Source organism: Thunnus maccoyii, chromosome 20 (genome assembly GCF_910596095.1).
Source record: "Thunnus maccoyii chromosome 20, fThuMac1.1, whole genome shotgun sequence".
Taxonomy (NCBI): Eukaryota; Metazoa; Chordata; class Actinopteri; order Scombriformes; family Scombridae; genus Thunnus; species Thunnus maccoyii.
In genome coordinates, this window is record NC_056552.1 from 1,055,601 (window position 1) to 1,078,091 (window position 22,491).

Here is a 22,491-nt window from a genome sequence, read left to right on the forward strand (position 1 = left end):
GACAGATTAAATGTGTAAATTACACAAGCCTTCATTCACATGAAGCAGCGTCAAGACAGCAGTTGTATTTTGGTTGAAATTGGGTTCTAGATGTTGCGATGAAAATAGACCATCATTCTTCTACAATTTAAAAAAAAAAAAAAAAAAAGACTCATATTGCAGTGTCCATGTATGTAAGTCCATGTAAAGACCTACTCCAATAGAACACAATTCAAAATCAAGTTGTTAGTCCAGTAATGACATTTAATTTCTCAACAGTAACAGCAGGTTGGCCTTTTGGATTATATTGACTTATACACAATTTTACACTTTCTATTTTGTTATTTTGAACCAAACCAGTTGCTTAGACACACAAGTCTGGTCACATTTCCAGGTGACAAGGCAGCTCTCTTCCTCTGCACAATATGCCCAGAGGGGGAAAACAACCTCTCATAAGGCACTGATGTGACAGGTGTTGCCAAGTACTTGTGAGCAAGGCAGGCTAGCTTGTTGTGTGCCCCAGCATGTTTGGACCACCACTGTAGGAGACAATCCTCCGTGCTGATGACAGGTTCTGCTTTGAAGCACTCCAGACATTTCTCATTACAGTCCTTCTACTCCTCCTCCTCCTCATCAGATACAGAATCTGACGCAACTAAGAGAGCTGCTTTCTTCTGTGGAGTCATTACTGTTTGCACTGGTTGCTGTGCAAGCATCTCTTCCTTAAGAATGCCAGTGATCAATGCCCACACCTCAGATCTCTCAGCTCTCTGCAGGCACTTGAGGTCCTTTAAACCAAGGGTCATGTGCTGAGGAGGCAGTCATACTTAACTTTAAGTGGCCTTTATCTCAGCTAAAAGCAGTGGCACAAGTTAATCTATATTGGCATACATAAGTACTGTGTAGCCTATCAGTGTTGAGGCCTCTGAAAGTAATGTGCTTCACCTGTGTTAGCAGCCAGCGAGAGAGAGAGGGAGAGCGAGAGGGTTACCTGCAGGGCTCCAGCAACGTTGCCAGCTTCTGCAGTTTCTCCAGCTTAGCCTTTGTTGGCATGGCGACGTTGGTTTTCTGTAAGGCTAGTGCATCTCTTAGTGGTTGTTGGTTTCTTTGAACACGCTTCACCATCTTTAGAGCGGAGTTCCATCTAGTCGGCACATCTTGTATGAGTGACTCAGTCCTCAGCCCATGTGCGACTCGCAGTGCCCCATCACCTTTTGGCATTTGGAAAGTGCACCATCAAAATGCTCTATTCTGCAGAAACACTGACAGAATGTTGAATGTTGTGCACAGTGCATGGCAAGTGTTTATAATTTACAATTATGTTTCGTGCCCTATCTGTGCTGAATGTTTGGTGCACGCCTCAGCATGATGTCTCTCCTCTGTTTTCATGACAGTCAAAGCATGTGAATGCAGTATTTACTGTTCATTGATATGATGGGCTGTAACCTCGAGGTAGCTATGATTCCCCAGTGATGTCCAGTAGTCACCAGTAAGCATGACAGTCACTGTGAGCTCCAACTCCTTAGCTAGTTTTGCTCTCTGTTTCATACAGCTCGTGTATCCTAGTGACGACTGTGGCTCTTGAGGGCAACTCATAAGTTGAGTCGTTGGATGCTGGAGCAATCCATTTAGCAATTGTTTTCCACCAAACGTCGAGCATGGTCTGTTGTTTCTTACCAGGGCTAACTCTGATGGTGTTAGATGTGTGCTTGACTTGCATGTGATATCACAGGCTGGATGGAGTCCGGTGATAACTGAATTCAGTCTGACAGTAACTACATACAGCCTTAGTTTTGTTAAGCGAGCCGTTTGGCAAAGTTTTGAAATGGAAATTCCCGTCCAAGGGGCCTTTCTCCATCATTCAGCGATTCAAAGTGTATAGAGCGACTTCTAATACAATCTGATTCACTCGAAGGCTAGAGTGAATCAGATTATATTTTCTTTTGGGGTTTTTTTTCACACCTGCATTCTGCAAAGACCTGAACCTACTCTGCCTCTGATTGGCTCTGACCCTGATATTTTTACCCAAACCCAACCATCTCACTCCTCATGCCTAAACCTCACCAACGAAGGCAACGAGTACTAGCCAGTCAGAAGTTGAGTAGGGCGGGTCTTAGCGGCGTGCAGATAGGAAAAAAATAAGACTGGCACACATTCAGTTTGCAGCTTGAACTAAGAGTGATTCATAGGGTCAAACAGAACCTGCGTTAACAGCACTTGTTTTTCTTAAAAGTGGGATTGCGTTAATGTGTTATCATGTTAAAGCATTAACTTCGACAGCCCTAATATGCATATATATTTCTTTTTTATTTCCATCTTTATTATAGTAACTAACTGATGAAAAAACTCCATCTGTCTTTGGCTGCAGATTTGTGGTGATGTGTGTTCATGTCTCTAAACTGTTCAGACATTTCCTGGAAAGAAGGTTTCAGTTTGTTGAGCTGTCTTTATCATGCTTCACTGTGATTGGCTAAGCTGTTTCAGAGCTTTGAGAGCAGTGAGGTGATTGGCTGAGAGAGTATTTAATAATCTATAATCACCTTCATCCAGCCCTTTTTCATTTTGTGCTGCTTCACAGACGTGAACCAAATAGCAGGTGTGAAGTGTAGGTCTGTGAGATCCCTCAAAATGCTAAACAACGTTAGTTTATGAATATGTGGACTAGCAAAATCAATCAATAAACTAATTAAAATACTTCAATATAGATTGCTATCGCGGGTCATTACTGTAAGATCATTTCCTGCTTACATGACAGCCAATGAAGCTTTTACCAAAGTTTTGTTGAAGCTGAATGATTGGTCGTGTAGTTTTATTGAAGCTGAATGATTGGTCGTGTAGTTTTATTGAAGCTGAATGATGGGTCGTGTAGTTTTATTGAAGCTGAATGATGGGTTGTGTAGTTTTATTGAAGCTGAATGATGGGTCATGTAGTTTTGTTGAAGCTGAATGATTGGTCGTGTAGTTTTATTGAAGCTGAATGATTGGACGTGTAATTTTATTGAAGCTGAATGATTGGTCGTGTAGTTTTATTGAAGCTGAATGATTGGTCGTGTAGTTTTATTGAAGCTGAATGATTGGTCATGTAGTTTTGTTGAAGCTGAATGATTGTTCGTGTAGTTTTATTGAAGCTGAATGATGGTTCATGTAGTTTTATTGAAGCTGAATGATTGGTCGTGTAGTTTTGTTGAAGCTGAATGATTGGTCATGTAGTTTTGTTGAAGCTGAATGATGGGTCGTGTAGTTTTGTTGAAGCTGAATGATTGGTCGTGTAGTTTTATTGACGCTGAATGATTGGTCGTGTAGTTTTATTGAAGCTGAATGATTGGTCGTGTAGTTTTGTTGAAGCTGAATGATTGGTCGTGTAGTTTTATTGACGCTGAATGATTGGTCGTGTAGTTTTGTTGAAGCTGAATGATTGGTCGTGTAGTTTTATTGAAGCTGAATGATTGGTCGTGTAGTTTTATTGAAGCTGAATGATGGGTCGTGTAGTTTTGTTGAAGCTGAATGATTGGTCGTGTAGTTTTATTGAAGCTGAGTGATTGGTCGTGTAGTTTTATTGACGATGAATGATTGGTCGTGTAGTTTTATTGAAGCTGAATGATTGGTCGTGTAGTTTTATTGACGCTGAATGATTGGTCGTGTAGTTTTGTTGAAGCTGAATGATTGGTCGTGTAGTTTTATTGAAGCTGAATGATTGGTCGTGTAGTTTTATTGACGCTGAATGATTGGTCGTTAAGTTTTATTGAAGCTGAATGATTGGTCGTGTAGTTTTGTTGAAGCTGAATGATTGGTCATGTAGTTTTATTGAAGCTGAATGATTGGTCGTGTAGTTTTATTGAAGCTGAATGATTGGTCGTGTAGTTTTATTGAAGCTGAATGATGGGTCGTGTAGTTTTATTGAAGCTGAATGATTGGTCGTGTAGTTTTGTTGAAGCTGAATGATTGTTCGTGTAGTTTTGTTGAAGCTGAATGATTGTTCGTGTAGTTTTGTTGAAGCTGAATGATTGGTCATGTGGTCTCAGTGTTGTTCCAGCAGCTTGTCGTGTGGCTGACAGATTTTACTTCATCTCCACCTCAGGCCTCGTCCCTCTATTGTTTAGCTGCTCTTCAGTGCTGTTGTTTATTTTTAATCTTTGCCAATTAAAAGCCAGCTCCACTTGATTTCATGCTCTTATGGATCTGCAGCAGCAGCAGCAGCATCTGCTTTGGTTTCCTGCAGCAGCGAGACGAATCTGCAGCTCAGCGTGACATTATTGAAAGCAAACTGACTAACAGCAACATGATGAAAAACAACAGCAGGGAGCTGAAGGTCCAGAGAAGAAGAAACTGACAATAACTGATGTCTACAAGTGTCCATACTTGTAGACTCACTGACTAATGGATTGATAAGTGATTAGTTTGGGATGATTTTTGTCTGTTTGCAGATTTCTGAAGTCATTTTGATCTTATTTTGCCTGTTGGAGCTCGTCAATAAAAAACAGTTCGCTCTGATTAGAACAAAATCCAAAAATAACATCCTGTTCTACAGTTTACCCCGCCATGCTCTTTAGTAACTGTGTGTGTGTGTATATTTGTGTGTGTGTGTGCGCGCGCTCTGATGCTGTGTGAATAATAAATGATTCATCAGCTTTTATAAAATGTAAAATAGCTCATTACAGCTCTGTGTGTTTCTGCTGTTTGATTGTCCTGAAACTGTATGTTTGTGTGTGTGTGTGTGTGTGTGTGTGTGTGTGTGTGTATGTGTATGTGTATGTGTGTGTGTGTGTGTGTGTGTGTGTGTGTGTGTGTGTGTGTGTGTGTGTGTGTATGGTCATTTCTCAGAGGTATTGTTTAATCTCCTTCCCACAACCCCCCTGTTCCTCTGATCCAGACGTGTCTATGTGAGTGTGTGTGTTTGTGTGAGTGTGAGTGTGTGTGTGTGTGTTTCATCGTTTCATCGGTGTTTGATGAGGTAATGAGTTCTGAATGGAGCTGATAAGGTCAAACACACACACCCACACACATACAGTCTCTGTCCATTATCTGTGTTATTGATCAGTGATCAGGTTAATGATGTGTATGATCAGCAGTGTAGTTGATCCACAGCCGTGTTGATGCTGTTTCTGCAACATCAGTGATGAAGGACTTCTTGTCTTCACCTCCGACACTCTCCCACCAGCTGTCTGTCTCTCTGAGGCCTCCCTCAGGTCTTCAGAGAAGACAGTCGTCCACCTGTCTTCCTGTTTCAGACACCGGGACCATGTGTGGCCTGACTGTGCTCTCTGTCATGGTGTCTGGGAACTTGAGCTGCCTCCCTACATCAGCCTTCAGCTGTCAGTGTCGAGCCGTCCAGTGGACGATCTGCAGTACTGCTGCAGCTTCGTTAACAATGCCAGCTGACTTCTTCGTTGGGTTACAGATGTTGTGATGCTGTGTTTGCCAGCACCAGGAGCCAAAGGCGTAAAATTCTGTGTAGATTCATGACTAAAACTGTGTGTAAACACAAAGCCAGAAATATGCAGATGCATTCTTTTTGTCAGATATATAACGCTGTGTGTACACATGGTTCTGTTTTAAAAAACTCATTGTGGAACTGGGCACATGAGCCTCATTTCCACTTCCACAATTATCCATAAATGGATGAAGATGCCCCCAACCATCCATTATCATATCAATATGCTCCACCAGCCTTTACACCTGTTAATGAAACAAATGTGAAGAAGTGCAGTTTCACAGACTGTGTTGCACCAACTGCTGGTGGTTCTCCAACAGCCTGAACAGTCATTACACTTGACCATGCGGCTCTTTATAGCGTCTGTATAAAACTCCCTGCTGGAGAATAATCGACATCACAGCACGCCGCTCCCATTCTGCCTCAGAGACTTTGTGTGCATGCACACAACTCATTCAGTTATAGACTTTACTGTGTGGACAGTTCATTTTCCTCGGTCGGCTGATCTGTTCTTCAATCTTTGTTATCAATATCCTTTGTTACAACGGTGTGTGTCAGTGACAATGTAAGTTATCATAAACAATACCTGACATTATGTCTTCATTGTGTTGTAATACTAATTGTCAATACTGCAGTTTTTAGAAGCTTATGTGATAATTAGCAGGCTATTAGATTAACCCACTAGGTGCTCAACTTAGTCAATAAGCAGGTGTGTAACCCAGTGTAAATGCTACAATTTAACTTTATATTACTGCTTGTTCATTTGATTCACTGTGTCTTACTGTCTTTACCGTCTTTACTGTCTTTACTGACGGTAAAAACAGTGAAGACGCTAGAGAGCAGTGGGGAGTTGGAGGTGCAGCCGGCAGAAGAGAACTGATCAGGGTTGAACCCTGTCGTCTCTCATCACTGGCCTCTCAGTGATGACATCATCTAGATACAAAAACGTGTCAGTTTCTGTCCCCCTCCTCTAGACCATGGACCTGGACTTTGCAGATTTAAGTCTCTCGAGACCCTAGAGGATCCATCTGCATCCAGGCACTGATGTCGTTGCTACAGTCAAGTCACTCATGAAGGCTGAATGAAGGCTTAGTGCAGAAACCCTTTAACCACCAGGATCTCACTGGTGCTCAGTGGTGTTTGTATTTAGACAGTCACAAAAAATATACACACGTAGGTAACACTCAGGTTCACAACTAGGCTCACAGCTTTACCACCAGACTCACACTCAGGTTTACAGTCAGGTTCACCACCACGTTCAGGAAGAAAGTAAAAACAAAAACTGCAACTGTGACAACAGCAACTTAAAGCTACAATATTTGTAACTATTCCGCATTAAAATGTCTAAAGACTACTAGACCTATGATATATTTTTTCTTCAGTTGTGTATTTACATTATTCCAAATGTTTCCAACAATTTAAATTTTTTAAGCCACATTTTTACAATAAACTTTTTTAGATGTTGGTTTTTTTTTAAGTATATCTTTTAACCGGATGAAGGATTTTAGTCATCGGACGTCTGGATTTGAAGTTATCAGAGAAACAAGCTAAGCAAACGTTAGCAGCAGCTCGGCTCACAGCCCCTCCCGGACATCCTGTGTCCTCCGAACAGCCTCACAGAAACACTAATTTTTAACGTGGAACTGCTTTATTCAGTGTTTTTACCGGCTTTCATCCCCGGGTACGTTTCTCTTGGAGAGGAGACCTCTGCAGATAATTCGGCTCCTGGTAAAAACCTCCTGAACAATGAACACTGAGGGAATCCAAACCAGGAGAAACTGGTTGTTTAACAATGAAGACAACAACTCCCATGATCCCACACTACTTCACAACATCATCAAACTCCGTCTTTTGTTATTGATGTTTTGATTGAGAGACCACTAGCGGCAGAAATTACATATTGGGCGTTTAAACATAGGACACACATATGCGCACACACACACACACACACACACACACAAACATACGCGCACGCACACACACACAGTTCTCCAGGGTGTAATTGGGTATTTTCAGGAGGACAGCTCATAGCTCATCTTCACAGGGCTCTGCTTTATACTGCACACACACACACACACACACACTCACTCATTGAGACATACAGCCAGTGTGTAATGGGCTGAGCTCAGTAGGTATTGATAACCGGGTGATTGATTGAAAAGGCTGAAATTGAGGTAATTTGCCACAGGAGGTATTAACACACTCACGTGTGTGTGTGTGTGTGTGTGGTCTGTCTTAGGCTGCTTGTGGGGACAAATTTCAGACTTAGAACCAGTGAATTGGGGATCAAAGCTGTGTCCCCAGTTGGGAAAAAGCTGATCTTTGGGTCAGTGGTTGAGGTTAAGGTTACCTTAAGTCTCCAGGAAATTAATGTAAGTCTATGTAATGTCCCCAAAAGTGACTATGGTCTGATGTGTGTGTGTGTGTGTGTGTGTTTTGTGCGGTGTAAAGTGTTATGCTAAAGTGTAACCGTTCATATCCTGATATTAAACTCTCTTCATGTGCTGCAGTTATCTGTCTGTGGACCACAGACTGAGAAGCTTCGTCATTACATTTCACATTATCTGTTCAGCTACAAACATGTATGTGTACAAATAAAAATAAAAACAGGGAGAAAAAAAAGCATTTTCATGACTGCTGACACGATAATCATCTTTTCCTCCTCATGTTCATCTTTCCTGCTGATTAATAAATCAAAGAAAAACATGAATAAATCATCAGAGAAAAGGTAAAACTGCTGTAGTTTTAAATGTTTAAATCATGAAAGAAAATCATGAAGTTCATGTTTACATCTGAGAGAAGCAAATAAATATTAAAGCTTCATGATGAGTTTCATCATGAAGACTCTTCTTCCAGTCTCAGGTATTGATCAATGATTATGAACAGTGGTGGAAAGTAACTAAATACATTTACTCAAGTACAGTTTAGAGGTACTTGTACTTTACTTGAGTATTTCCATGTGATGCTACTTTCTACATTTCAGAGGGAAATATTGTACTTTCTACTCCACTACATTTATTTGACAGCTTTAGTTACTTTTCAGATGAAGATTTGACACAATGGATAATATAACAAGCTTTTAAAATACAACACATTGTTAAAGATGAAACCAGTGGTTTCCAACCTTTTTGTCTTTTGACGTCTTACAAAAAGCAGTGTGTAGTCGGGGTCACATTTCACATGTCTATGAGTTGTTAACAGCTCCACCAAATAGTGATTTTTCCCTCTAAACTTCTCACATGCTTTCATTTCAATAAATATTCAAATGATCCAATATTTCAGCAAAAATCAAAGATTAGAGAAAAAGTCCAAAAACTGAAAACAGATTTGTGTATCAGAACTTTGTTTTTTCTTCTTTCCTCTCCCATTAATCATCTCACCACCCCTCAGATTTATCTGCTGACCCTTTGGAGGGGCCCGACCCCTAGGTTGGGAACCACTGGACTAAACTAGCTAACTGTATATAAAGTAGTGTAAACTAGCTCCACCTCCAGCAGCTACAACAGTAACATGCTGCTCTAACACTGATGCTTCACTATTAATAATCTAATGATGTCATATATAATAATATATCAGTCAGAGGGACCAAACCACTACTTTTACTGCAATACTTTAACTACATCAAGCTCATAATACTTATGTACTTTTACTGCAGTAGTACTCAGTGGTTAGCACTGTTGCCTCACAGCAAGAAGCTTCGAGCCCCGGCCGTCCCAGGTCCTTTCTGTGTGGAATTTGCATGTTCTCAACGTGTTTGCATGGGTTTCCGCCAGGTGCTCCAGTTTCCTTCCACCATCACAGACATGTACTGTATGTTGGGGTTAATACTGCTGTCAGTGCCCCTGAACACTGGAACTGGCAAAAAGAACTGGAGTTGGTCCCCGAGCGCTGCACTGCGGCTGCCCACTGCTCCCAGTGTGTGTGTGTGTGTGTGTATAGGCTAGGTCAAATGCAGAGGATTAGTTCTGTTTCAATGTATGTGAGTACTGAGAAATGACAATATAGAAATCTTAATCTCCTCTTCCTCTTCTTCCTCCTCTCCCTCATCCTCCTCTTCCCCCTCCTCCCCTCTCTCCTTGTCTTGCTTCCTCGCCGTTCTCCTCCATTGTCTCCTCCTCCTCCTCTTCTTATTTTCCTCTCATTGCTTTATCAGCAGTTTCTCTCAGGTGTCTGTTGGACTGCTAGTGTGTGTGTGTGTGTGTGTGTGTGTGTGTGTGTGTGTGTGTGTGTGTGTGTGTGTGTAAATGAAGTTCTGTGTGCTGTTGAGCGACTCTCTGCCTTCTTCTTCTTCTGACACCCTGCCTTATTGCATCTAAGCCATGTCTGCTGGAACAACTGATCTGGCAGAGATTGTGTCTACTTGAGATCCTGTTTCAGCTCCAGCTAGTACCCTGTCTGTATGTCCTGCACCTGATCTGCCATACTCCCTGCCTGGATCCCCTATGTCCCCTGCTGCCTGTCCAGCAATCACATGTGCTTGGCCTACTAACCACCAGTCTGCTACCTAGTCTGCTAGCTTTCAGACTGCTAACCATCCTGCCCCTGAAGACCTCCGGCAGTCTCCTTTCTATGGGTCTCTATAGTTGCAGAAGCCATCAGCTTTTTCTACTGCCTGGTGCCCTTGCCGACACCCAGCCAGATCCCCAACCGATGGCCAACACCCAACCGGACCTCCAACTGTCAGCCAACATCCAGTCAGACCTCCAGACACCGGCCGCCACTGTCGACACCCAGCCAGACCCCCAACCAATGGCCAACACCCAATTAGACCTCCAGCCGTTGGCCAACACCTAACCAGATCTCCAGCCATCAGTCAACACCTAGTCAGACTTCCAGCCAATGGCCAACACCCAACTAGACCTCCAGCCGTTGGCCAACACCTAACCAGATCTCCAGCCATCAGTCAACACCTAGTTAGACTTCCAGTCATTGGCCGACACCCAGCCAGACCTCCAGCCTCTTGGCTACCCTTCTAAATGGCTTCACAGATGCCTCAGCCTCAGTGTCTAGGCCCTGAGCATCTCTAACAACCTCCAGAGCAGTCCCACCTACGCTGTTGACCTCCAGAGCGACCCCACCCATATGCCCTGTCTTCCAGTGATGATTTCCAGCCCTCGTTCTGTCTGCCCGTGGGTCCTTCCTCTGCCCCATTCTGTCCTCAGGTCGTCTGCCTGAGCTCTCACGCCCTGCTCTTTTCCACTGTTCAAGCCATCCATCGTCTTGGTTTTGCTCCCTGAATGCCGCCTCCGGACCCGGCTCAGTTTGACCCCTCCTTTTTCTTTTCCCCCCTCCTACCCAGCCTGGAGAGACATCTGGGAGCTGTCCCGCGAAAGGGGGTACAGTCACGATTCCTGTTTGCGTCTTAGTTGCCCTTTCTGCCTCTGTCTTCAGCCCAGTACTCTTTTCTCTAGTCTTTGCAGTTCTCCACCTGTCCACCAGATGCCCCCAGACTTTCCTTCCTGTTTTCCACACCAACCTGCTCACCTGTTGCCACCCTGTGCATATACTTGTCTCAGTCATTCATTCCTCGTCAGTCATCTTAGTTGCTTCATAGTATACTTGCATCCTTGCCGTTTTGTATCCTGTCTGTTACCTGTTCCTGCCGTTCCTGTCGTTGATAACTTTTTGTTCCTTTTGGATCTGTTCGTCGGATTTGGACTTCCTCCCTGTTGACTACCTGTAAGCCTGTTTTTTGATTTTGAGCATAAAAGCCCTTCTCACTTAATCTGTCAGTCTCCGATGTCTGCACTTGGAACCTCCATCCGTCTGACTCATACACACACCTGTGACAACTAGTTATTTAGCAAGTATTTATATTAAGTATTTAGGAACAGTTTTCAGCGTCACATCACCGTGGTGACTATAGTTGGTGCTGATGGTAACGGCTCTGTGTTTCCATGGCAACCGCAGACCTAATTTTCTTGCCTGTGATTGGTCAGTCAGGTTCCATGTTTGGTTTGACTTTGACTTTAATGGAGACCAGGACTTGGAGAGGATGGAGGGAAGGTTGAGGATGGAGGGAGGGGTGAGGATGGAGGGAGGGGTGAGGATGGATGGAGGGGTGAGGATGTGAGGATGGATGGAGGGGTGAGGATGGAGGGAGGGGTGAGGATGGAGGGAGGGGTGAGGATGGATGGAGGGTTGAGGATGGAGGGAGGGGTGAGGATGTGAGGATGGAGGGAGGGGTGAGGATGGATGGAGGGGTGAGGATGGATGGAGGGGTGAGGATGGATGGAGGGGTGAGGATGGAGGGAGGGGTGAGGATGGAGGGTGGGGTGAGGATGGAGGAAGGGGTGAGGATGGATGGAGGGGTGAGGATGCATGGAGGGGTGAGGATGGAGGGTGGGGTGAGGATGGAGGGTGGGGTAAGGATGGATGGAGGGGTGAGGATGGAGGGAGGGGTGAGGATGGATGGAGGGGTGAGGATGGATGGAGAGGTGAGGATGGAGGGAGGGGCGAGGATGGAGGGAGGGGTGAGGATGGATGGAGGGGTGAGGATTGAAAGGTAATGAAGAAAAGGTGAAAAAATAAAGAAATAAATGGGATTAGAGGAGGAGGAGGGACGAAGAGACCAAGTCAGAAAATTAGATAGAGACACTTCAAACGAAGGGAAGCTACCTACTGCTGAGTATGTGTGTGTGTGTGTGTGTGTGTGTGTGTGTGTGTGTGTGTGTGTGTGTGTGTGTGTGTGAAGCAGCTTTGTCTAAAATCACATTGATGTTCACACACACACACACACACACACACACACACACACACACACTCAGAGTTAATCTCCCATTCAGATGAAGATGAACCATCCTTTTATATCCCGACTGAAAAAGAGAGAGAGAAGATGAAAGGTACTTTCTTCTTCTTTTCCCATGATACCATTTAGTCGACTCCGGCTAGATCCTTTCTGGTTGTCACAGTAACGACGTACCTGTCAGTCATCGCCTGTCAGGTGGTCTGTGTGAGTGTGTGTGTGTGTGTGTGTGTGTGGACATATCCTGACTGTTAGTACAAAAACACTGAGTCCTACATTTCCCATAATGCACCTGGATAGTCATGTCTTTTATTAGAGCCATGTCTTTGATCCTGACTGTACTAAACTTTAATTTATATTGATTGAAAATTGACCAATTTATGTTACTTTATTGTTTTTTAAACTTTATTTATTGTATTATTTATGTTGTATAATTTACAATTTACATAATTTAATGTATTTTCTTGTTGTTTAATAGTTTTATTGTATGGTTTGATTTTGTTTATTTTCTTTTATCTGCTTGCGCCTTTATGTTGACTTTGTATGTAATTGCGCCACATGAAAAATTTGCTTCACATTTGGTCTGAACACACAGTAATGATTATTTCATTATCCTTTAATCTGTCAAAAAATGTCTTTTTTTGTCCAAAACCCAAAAATATTCAGTTTACTTTCATAGAGACTAAAGAAACCAGAAAATATTAACATTTGAGAAGCTGGAATCAGAGAATTTGGACAAAATGTTGACAATTAGCTTATGACTGAAAAGTTCAGAGACAACATCTGATGTTGCTGTAAAATCTCTGCTGGTAGAAACTACAGCGATACGAAAGTGTTTGTGGTTGTGTTCAGACTCTGGCAGCACTTGGTTAAAGTCAGATAAAGATCCTGGTCTCTGTTTAATACAGAACAAGGTCTACAGTGACTTGAAGCTCAACATTTTAGTCACACCAGCATCTTTAACTAACTTGAACACACACAGGACTCTTGATGTAGTGGTGGAAAATAACTAAGTACATTTACACAAGTACTGTTCTGGAGTACAGTTTTGAGGTACTTGTACTTTACTTGAGTATTTCCATGTGATGCTACTTTCTACATTTCAGAGGGAAATATTGTACTTTCTACTCCACTACATTTATTTGACAGCTTTAGTTACTTTTCAGATGAAGATTTGGATAATATAACAAGTTTTTAAAATACAACACATTGTTAAAGATGAAACCAGTGGTTTCCAACCTTTTTGGCTTTGTAGTAGGATTTTTTATATAGGACTTTTACTTGTAATAGAGTATGTTTTTAGTATTTTTGCTGTAGTGGTACTTTTTTAACTTAACCCTCCTGTTGTCCTTGGGTCAATTCTGACCCAGGAGGACAACAGGTGCCATTATGTGCTGTCATCAAAAAAATTGAAATGGTCTAAAAACAGTATCCTGACTAAGAAATGATGAATTATTTTAACTATAGTTGAGGTCAGAGGAAAATATGTTGATGGATTATGGCAGACTGCTATATGTAAAAGTTTAGTCAGGATACTGTTTTAACAGCACATAATGACACCTGTTGTCCTCCCGGGTCAAAAAGGACCCGAGGACAACAGGAGGGTTAAGTAAAGGATCTGAATACTTCTTCCACAACTTCCAAGCTGTGAACTCAGGTCTCTGATGTCAGGGTCCTGCATCTTGTACACCCGACTTCAGAGAGATATATAAATATAATAAAACATTACCTGTGATCATCCAGCCAGAGGTTACATTTAATAGTGCAACATAATTGGGAAAACAATTTAGTTGTATATGAACGTACTTTCTAGGAGACAGTTTTCTGACGTGAAAAATATGTGGAATGGGTTTAAATATTGGATGAAGAAAACAAACAACAGCAGTCATCTGTTGCTTCGGTTCTTACTAACAACATGTTTCCAGTCGGTTTCCTCAGAACCAGTGACACCTCCCCTTTACTTCTACTTACTGTAGATGTGTTGACTGGTGGCTGTGGGAGGTGAAGGGCAGCATTAAACGGATGACTCCTCCACTTTCATTGTATGCAAATAACCTCCTTTATATTTCTAGTTTAATTAAGATATGGTTAATATTTTGGCTTAACTGGCTTCATCATTGAAAAAGCTACAGTGATGGTTTTGGCTCATAGAACTTCTGATGTGGTGCACATTTAAACACAATCCAACCATTTAGAAAAGAAGAAAATATTACAGATCTGAATAGTATCAAATAATAATAATAATAATAATAATAATAAATTAGGTAAACTAGGTTATAGGGGTGTGCCCGAATACAAATACATTATTCGGCAAAGCACAAATAGTGGGTTTTATACGAATATTTGTTTCATACAAATATTTTGAAAATTATTTGTTTTGGGGAAGGAAAAAAAACCCATGTCGAATACCAGTTCGCAGGTCGGTTACATCGTTACCTCAGTCTATCTCCTCTGCTCCACTGTTACATCTATCAGGGGTAAGTCCCAAGAGACTCTCCATAACCTGTTGTTCCTCTTCTCCTTTCCACAAAGTTAGATTGTAAAAATAGGCAATAAATGAAACATGCAAAGCAAGAATCACCTTTGAAGTTCTTCTACATGTTACACGCTGTGCTGTCTCTGTGTTATGGGTGTATAAATAGGTAGAGGTCTGTCTGCAATGAGTCAATGAGTAAAGTTTTAGCTCAGTAGTCAGCGTAGTCGTCTATGATCTGGGAGACTCCAGTTCGAGACCTGGTGTGGGGACCTCTTTCGTAAGGTAGTTTATTCATGACCACTTATCGTAACACGTTAATTTTCTAAAATTAAAAGTGTAATAAATACATAAACAGGATTCAAATACAAATACTGGGCTCTCTGCACATCCCTACTGGGTTATCATTTTAACTTACATCATTAACCTCGTTAACATCAGCATCCGCTCGTTGTCCCTCTCTCTCTGTCTTGTGGTTTTGCTGAGGAAGACCTTGTGTTCACAGAAATATGGAGTCTCAAAAAATCTGTGTTTTTTTATTCTTGAATGAGATTGAAGAAATTAACAAAACATATGGGCATGTGTTTCTGTTTCCATGTTGCTCTTTAATGGCCCTCCAATGAAAATGCCTCAGAGTGTCTGAACGCATACTTCTGCAATGTAATTATGACTCTTCATCCAAAATACTTGTGTTCATGTGCACAGTACATGGATGAATCTGCTGGAGATCCAGTAGTACCAATTAATATTTTAATCTGCATCAACCGCACTCTTAAATCTTTTCAACCATTAGCAAAAGTTTCCTCCCAGTCCTTGTCATCAAAACAAACAAATAAATCTCTTAACCAAACCCATTTGAGAGAAGCCACAATTTTCTTTATTGGACAGTTTGTGAAATTTGGCTTTCAGGATGTTAAAAATGGACAAAACAAAGCTTAATCTACATCAGTAAAACAGAATGAAAAAGAGCAATGGGTTAGAAAAAGCAAAAACACAATCAGTGCCTCTGGGATTTCAGTTTTTTGTGATTATTGTGGTCAAAAATGTTCGGTTTTTCAGCGTCTTTTCTCAAAAATTGTGATACATTTTGCAATGTTTTATATGCATTTATTGCAGTAAAATTGCAAGAATTGTAAAAAAAAAAAAAAAAAAAAGGAAAATAATGTGATTTTATTGACAATGAAGAGTCAATCACTTCCCACATGACATAAGGTACCACTGCACCATGTCTGTTGAATTGGACATTTCATGTGGAAAAGTTGCAGCAATTTAGCAAAATTGCAGGTCTCACAAATATTGCAGAGATTTCTTGAGTTTGGATGAATTATTGCGATCGCAAAATCGCAATTTCCTGGAGGGACTGACTGTGTGCTATCTTCTTCAAATGTGAAGCAGGTATTCACTGGTGTTGAGTTTACAGCCACATGTTGCCCTCCACCTTCACAGACAAAACCACAGGCAATTATTTAGACTGAAAACACATTTCTATTTCAGGAGGACTGATTTCAAAGACCTTCTGCTCTGTTTCTGTATCACCCTGAGTGTTTCTGACGCTTTCACAAGAAGCTTTTGGAGGTTTCTTTTCTGGCAACCTTATTTATGCAGATAGTTGCAGTGGTTCAGGAGCTACAGACATTCTAATTTGGATCCTTTTTCATTTTTGCTCCAAAACAAGGATGGAGTGGAAAAGGTTAATGAAGCCACAATCTGGCATTTCTCTATTTTCTCCTTAATTAACAAAGGATTGAATCAGGAATCCAGAATAATAAATACAAAACAATCTGTTAAACATTCAAACAATACATGCCATATCAACCACATAAAACAGTCTAAAGGTGAAAAGTCCATATTAAACCATCATCGGTTCTTTGTTCTGCATGGAATGAATTGGAGGGAAAAGAGGGAAGTCACAGGGTCCTGTGGGAGGGTCTTGTCAAGGGTGGCAGTCTATGCAATGATGCAGGGGGGATGGAGACTTGTGATTTAACAATTATGTTCTCCTTCCACTGTTATACTGTATGTTCACCGTCATAAACACGCTGCTTCCTCTCTGTCACCACACGAGTCAAATCACCTGCAAACAACAAACAAGACCTTACAGAGGTTTTTATTCTGTAGCAGAGGAGGAAAGTGAAGGGTTAAATTACCTAAGTGAATCTGCAGATACTGCAGACCTACACACACACACACACACACACACACACACACACACACACACGCGGCCTGTGGTGTGTTTTGCATTTCAACACGACACTGATTAAATTCGTCAGCAGAGAAGAACCGAGAGGAGATGAAGACGATCTGTCGTTCATTCAGAACACACAAACACTGTTTTCTGTTTCTCCTCTCAGTGTCTGAGTACTCCGACTGCAGCAGTGGTAGTATTAAGAGCAGTAGTTAGACGTATTCGTAGCAGTAGTTAGAAGTAGCAGTATCAAGAGCAGTAGTTAGTAGTAGGAGTAATAATAGCAGTAGTTAGAAGTATTAATAGCAGTAGTTAGTAGTAATAATAATAGAAGTAGTTAGTAGTAATAATAATAAAAGTAGGTAGTAGCAATAATAATAAAAGTAATTAGTAATAATAATAATGAAATTAGTTAGTAGTAATAATAATAGAAGTAGTTAGTAGTAGTAATAATAGCAGTAATTAGTAGTAGTAATAATAGAAGTGTTCGTAGTGGTAGTAGTAGTATTAATAGCAGTAGTCAGTAGTAATAATAATAGAAGTAGTTAGTAGTAGTAATAATATAAGTATTTAGTAGTAGTAATAATAGCAGTAATTAGTAGTAGTAATACTATAAGTAGTTAGTGGTGGTAGTAGTAGTATTAATAGCAGTAGTCAGTAGTAATAATAATAGAAGTAGTTAGTAGTAATAATAATAAAATTAGGTAGTAGCAATAATAATAAAAGTAATTAGTAATAATAATAATGAAATTAGTTAGTAGTAATAATAATAGAAGTAGTTAGTAGTAGTAATAATATCAGTAGTTAGTAGTATTAGAAGTAATAATAGCAGTAGTTAGTAGTAATGATAGCAGTAGTTCTTAGTAGAAATAATAGCAGTAGTTAGTAGTAGTAGAAGTAATAATAGCAGTAGTTAGTAGTAGTAGTAATAATAGCAGTAGTTAGTAGTATTAGAAGTAATAATAGCAGTAGTTAGTAGTAGTAATAATAGCAGTAGTTAGTAGTAGTAGAAGTATTAATAGCAGTAGTTAGTAGTAGTAGTATTAATAGCAGTGTTAGTAGTAGTAGAAGTATTAATAGCAGTAGTTAGTAGTAGTAGTATTAATAGCAGTGTTAGTAGTAGTAGAAGTATTAATAGCAGTAGTTAGTAGTAGTAGTAATAATAGCAGTAGTTAGTAGTAGTAATAATAGCAGTAGTTAGTAGTAATAATAATAGAAGTAGTTAGTTGTAGTAATAATATCAATAGTTAGTAGTAGTAGTAATAATAGCAGTAGTTAGTAGTAGTAATAATAGCAGTAGTTAGCAGTAGTAATAATAGCAGTAGTTAGTAGAAGTAGTATTAATAGCAGTAGTTAGTAGTAGTAATAATATCAATAGTTAGTAGTAGTAATAATAGCAGTAGTTAGTAGTAGTAATAATAGCAGTAGTTAGTAGTAGTAGAAGTATTAATAGCAGTAGTTAGTAGTAGTAGTATTAATAGCAGTGTTAGTAGTAGTGGAAGTATTAATAGCAGTAGTTAGTAGTAGTAGTAATAATAGCAGTAGTTAGTAGTATTAGAAGTGTTAATAGCAGTAGTTAGTAGTAGTAGTATTAATAGCAGTGTTAGTAGTAGTGGAAGTATTAATAGCAGTAGTTAGTAGTAGTAGTATTAATAGCAGTGTTAGTAGTAGTGGAAGTATTAATAGCAGTAGTTAGTAGTAGTAGTAATAATAGCAGTAGTTAGTAGTAGTAATAATAGCAGTAGTTAGTAGTAATAATAATAGAAGTAGTTAGTTGTAGTAATAATATCAATAGTTAGTAGTAGTAGTAATAATAGCAGTAGTTAGTAGTAGTAATAATAGCAGTAGTTAGCAGTAGTAATAATAGCAGTAGTTAGTAGACGTAGTATTAATAGCAGTAGTTAGTAGTAGTAATAATATCAATAGTTAGTAGTAGTAATAATAGCAGTAGTTAGTAGTAGTAATAATAGCAGTAGTTAGCAGTAGTAGTATTAATAGCAGTAGTTAGTAGTAGTAATAATAGCAGTAGTTAGTAGTAGTATTAATAGCAGTAGTTAGTAGTAGTAATAATAGCAGTAGTTAGTAGTAGTATTAATAGCAGTAGTTAGTAGTAGTAATAATAGTGGTAGTTAGTAGTAGTATTAATAGCAGTAGTTAGTAGTATTAGAAGTAATAATAGCAGTAGTTAGTAGTAGTAATAATAGTAGCAGTAGTTAGTTAGTAGTAGAAGTAATAATAGCAGTAGTTAGTAGTAGTAATAATAGTAGCAGTAGTTAGTTAGTAGTAGAAGTAATAATAGCAGTAGTTAGTAGTAGTAATAATAATAGCAGTAGTTAGTAGTAGTAATAATAGCAGTAGTTAGTAGTAGAAGTAATAATAGCAGTAGTTAGTAGTAGTAATAATAGTAGTAGTAGTTAGTAGTAGTAATAATAGCAGTAGTTAGTAGTAGTAATAATAATAGCAGTAGTTAGTAGTAGTAATAATAGCAGTAGTTAGTAGTAGAAGTAATAATAGCAGTAGTTAGTAGTAGTAATAATAGTGGTAGTTAGTAGTAGTATTAATAGCAGTAGTTAGTAGTATTAGAAGTAATAATAGCAGTAGTTAGTAGTAGTAATAATAGTAGCAGTAGTTAGTTAGTAGTAGAAGTAATAATAGCAGTAGTTAGTAGTAGTAATAATAGTAGCAGTAGTTAGTTAGTAGTAGAAGTAATAATAGCAGTAGTTAGTAGTAGTAATAATAATAGCAGTAGTTAGTAGTAGTAATAATAGCAGTAGTTAGTAGTAGAAGTAATAATAGCAGTAGTTAGTAGTAGTAATAATAATAGCAGTAGTTAGTAGTAGTAATAATAGCAGTAGTTAGTAGTAGAAGTAATAATAGCAGTAGTTAGTAGTAGTAATAATAGCAGTAGTTAGTAGTAGAAGTAATAATAGCAGTAGTTAGTAGTAGTAATAATAGTAGCAGTAGTTAGTTAGTAGTAGAAGTAATAATAGCAGTAGTTAGTAGTAGTAATAATAGCAGTAGTTAGTAGTAGTAGTAATAATAGCAGTAGTTAGTAGTAGTAATAATAGCAGTAGTTAGTAGTAGTAGTAATAATAGCAGTAGTTAGTAGTAGTAGTACTAATTACTCAGACTGCCAGACAATTTAAAGTTTTTTTAACATCTTTACAGGTGCTCGCATCACTAAATCGATTATGTCATTTTGTAGGTGGAGCTTACCAGAAGTGGGCGGGGCTTCACACACAGCGAGACAAGGAGGCGTGGCCTCTCATTCTAATCAATCAACGGTGCAGAGGGGCATGGCTACGGCCAATCGTCAGCCTGGAGAGAAGACTGTGTTCACCAATACAGGTAGAGAGACAGACAGACACATGTAGTGAGACAGATGAACATAGAGACTTACGTATGTAAAAACCTGTCTCACTCTCTCTCTCTTATAGCAGTGTATGTTTGGACCTGTCTCACCCTCTCAGCTCTGCATTGATAAGTGGCCTGTCGTACCTTTCCAGGTAAGTCTGTCTGTCTGTCTCTCTCTCACCTGTCTGTCTGTCCATTTTATTTGTCTTTAATCTGTTTTCTTTATTTCAGGTCATGAAGGACGTTCCTCCTTCTTTCTTCTCCTCACGGTTTTCTTCTAGATTCACTCTGCTGACCAACTACAGACGCCGTAAGACCTGCCTGCCTGCCTGCCTGCCTGCCTGTCTGCCTGCCTGTCTGTCTGTCTGTCTGCCTGCCTGTCTGTCTGTCTGTCTGCCTGCCTGCCTGTCTGTCTGCCTGCCTGCCTGTCTGCCTGTCTGCCTGTCTGCCTGCCTGCCTGCCTGCCTGCCTGCCTGTCTGCCTGTCTGTCTGCCTGTCTGCCTGCCTGCCTGCCTGTCTGTCTGTTTGTGTTGTTCGGGGGTTTATTGGGTTATTTCAGGATGCAGATCTGATTCTGTGGTTGTGTTACTGATGGTTTGTGACATCACGGTCACATGACCGTGTGTGAGCTGTCACAATGTTTCTTCTTCTTCATGTCGGATCCACGTTCACTGGAGGAACTTTGTTCATCATTTACTGAAACAGTTCAATCACAAAGTTCATAAAGTCATAGAAGAGGTTTATGAATCTGTGTCAGACTGTTTGAATAAATACTTTGTTTTTTGTGTTTTTGTTTGTTTGTTTGTGTCAGAGAAGCGAGGGATAGGTGGAGGTAAAGTCTCCTATGGAGGAGCATTGCTGCTGAGGACAAACAGAGCGACGGAAGAGAACAAACAGGTGAGGTTCAGTCATCAGGAGGTTATTGATCAACCGATCAGTTCGCTAATGTCTCTTCTGAACAGTCAGTGATTGATTTGCTGTTCCCAGATCAGATTCAAGTCAGCCTGTTTGTGTGAATTAAGCTTCACCTGTTTGTTTGTTTGTGTCGATGGATAATTCATGCTGTGTGTGTGTGTGAGTGTGTGTGTGTGTGTGCGTGGTCCAGGTATTCCACACGTTGTGGGGACTCGCCTCCCTTATGGGGACAAAAAGTTCCCTTAATGTAAATCATTAATTTTAGGGTGAAGACTTGGTTTAAAGTTAAGGTTAGTTTAGGGTTATATTAAGGTTAGGATAAGTCTTCAGGAAATGAATGTAAATCAATGTGATGTCCTCTGAAGTAATGGAAACACAACTGTGTGTGTGTGTGTGTTTATGTGTGTGTGTGTGCTGCAGTGTGTTAGTGTGTCTTTAGACAGAGGAGAGGAGGAAGATGAGGAGGAGGGAGGTGAACGAGGGAGAAAAGACAAACGTCCTGTCGCATCCACTCCTGTCCCGGGATCGCCATGGTAACTGCCTCTCTCTCTCTCTCTCTCTCTCTCTCTCTCTCTCTCTCTCTCACACACACACAGACACACACACACACACACACACACACACACACACTGACACACACACACACACACACTTTTTATTACACAGTTTATTGTTACTGATGATTATTGATTTTTCAGGCATTTTGTGTGCAACAGCTGCTCTGAACGTTTCTTGTTTCTGATGGTTTCTAATGTAACTCCTTCAGCGGTGTTACCATGACAACCGTGAGCCGCTACGGCTCAGCACAATGCTGAGTGTTTAAACAGGTTGTTTGACATCAATCAGCTGTTTTCACTGCCGACACAAACAAAGTGAATGTTTGCAGTCTGTGACTCTGTGGATCTCTCCGCTCTCATTGGTTGATTACAGCACTGGGCGGGGTCTGTGTGTGTGTGTGTGTGTGTGTGCGTGTGTGTGTGTGTGTGTGTGTGCAGGTGTGTGGTGTGGACTGGAGATGACCGGGTCTTCTTCTTCAATCCCACAATGCACCTGTCTGTCTGGGAGAGACCAGGGGAGCTGATTGGCAGAGACATCAGCCAGATCATCGAGGACCCGCCCCATAAGAGGAAGAAAACGACACCTGATGGTCTGTCACAGAAATAATGGTAACAGTAGTAATAACAACAACAACAACAATAATAATAATAATTCTGTGTTCAACTCGTCTCCTTCTGACAGATAACAGCTCCAGCTGTCATTCATCTGGTCTCCATGGAGATGATGAAGAAGATGAACACAACTCCAAGAGGAACAGGTGAGTCTGACATCATCCACAGTGCTGGGCTACATGGTTGGTCGTATTAGTTTTTCTGAGCTGTTCTCCCTAAAGAAACATACTTATATACTTA

General features: G+C 40.4%; 1 protein-coding gene across 6 annotated transcripts in view; it reads left to right on the forward strand.

Moving 5' to 3' along the window:
* Positions 1-22,491, forward strand: part of LOC121886783 (transcription elongation regulator 1-like protein) — a 44,423-nt gene that overhangs the window by 15,789 nt on the left and 6,143 nt on the right. For 5 of the 6 annotated variants that reach the window (XR_006092845.1, XM_042397086.1, XM_042397087.1 and 2 more), the window contains 7 exons: positions 20,019-20,161; positions 20,251-20,319; positions 20,399-20,477; positions 20,979-21,064; positions 21,503-21,615; positions 22,078-22,229; positions 22,322-22,397. Coding sequence is in view for 5 of the 6 variants with exons in the window: in XM_042397086.1 (XP_042253020.1) it covers positions 20,019-20,161; positions 20,251-20,319; positions 20,399-20,477; positions 20,979-21,064; positions 21,503-21,615; positions 22,078-22,229; positions 22,322-22,397 (718 nt within the window). In the remaining variant the exon portion in view is untranslated. The remainder of the gene's footprint in view (positions 1-20,018; positions 20,162-20,250; positions 20,320-20,398; positions 20,478-20,978; positions 21,065-21,502; positions 21,616-22,077; positions 22,230-22,321; positions 22,398-22,491) is intronic. The other variant, XM_042397085.1, reaches the window with a different exon arrangement.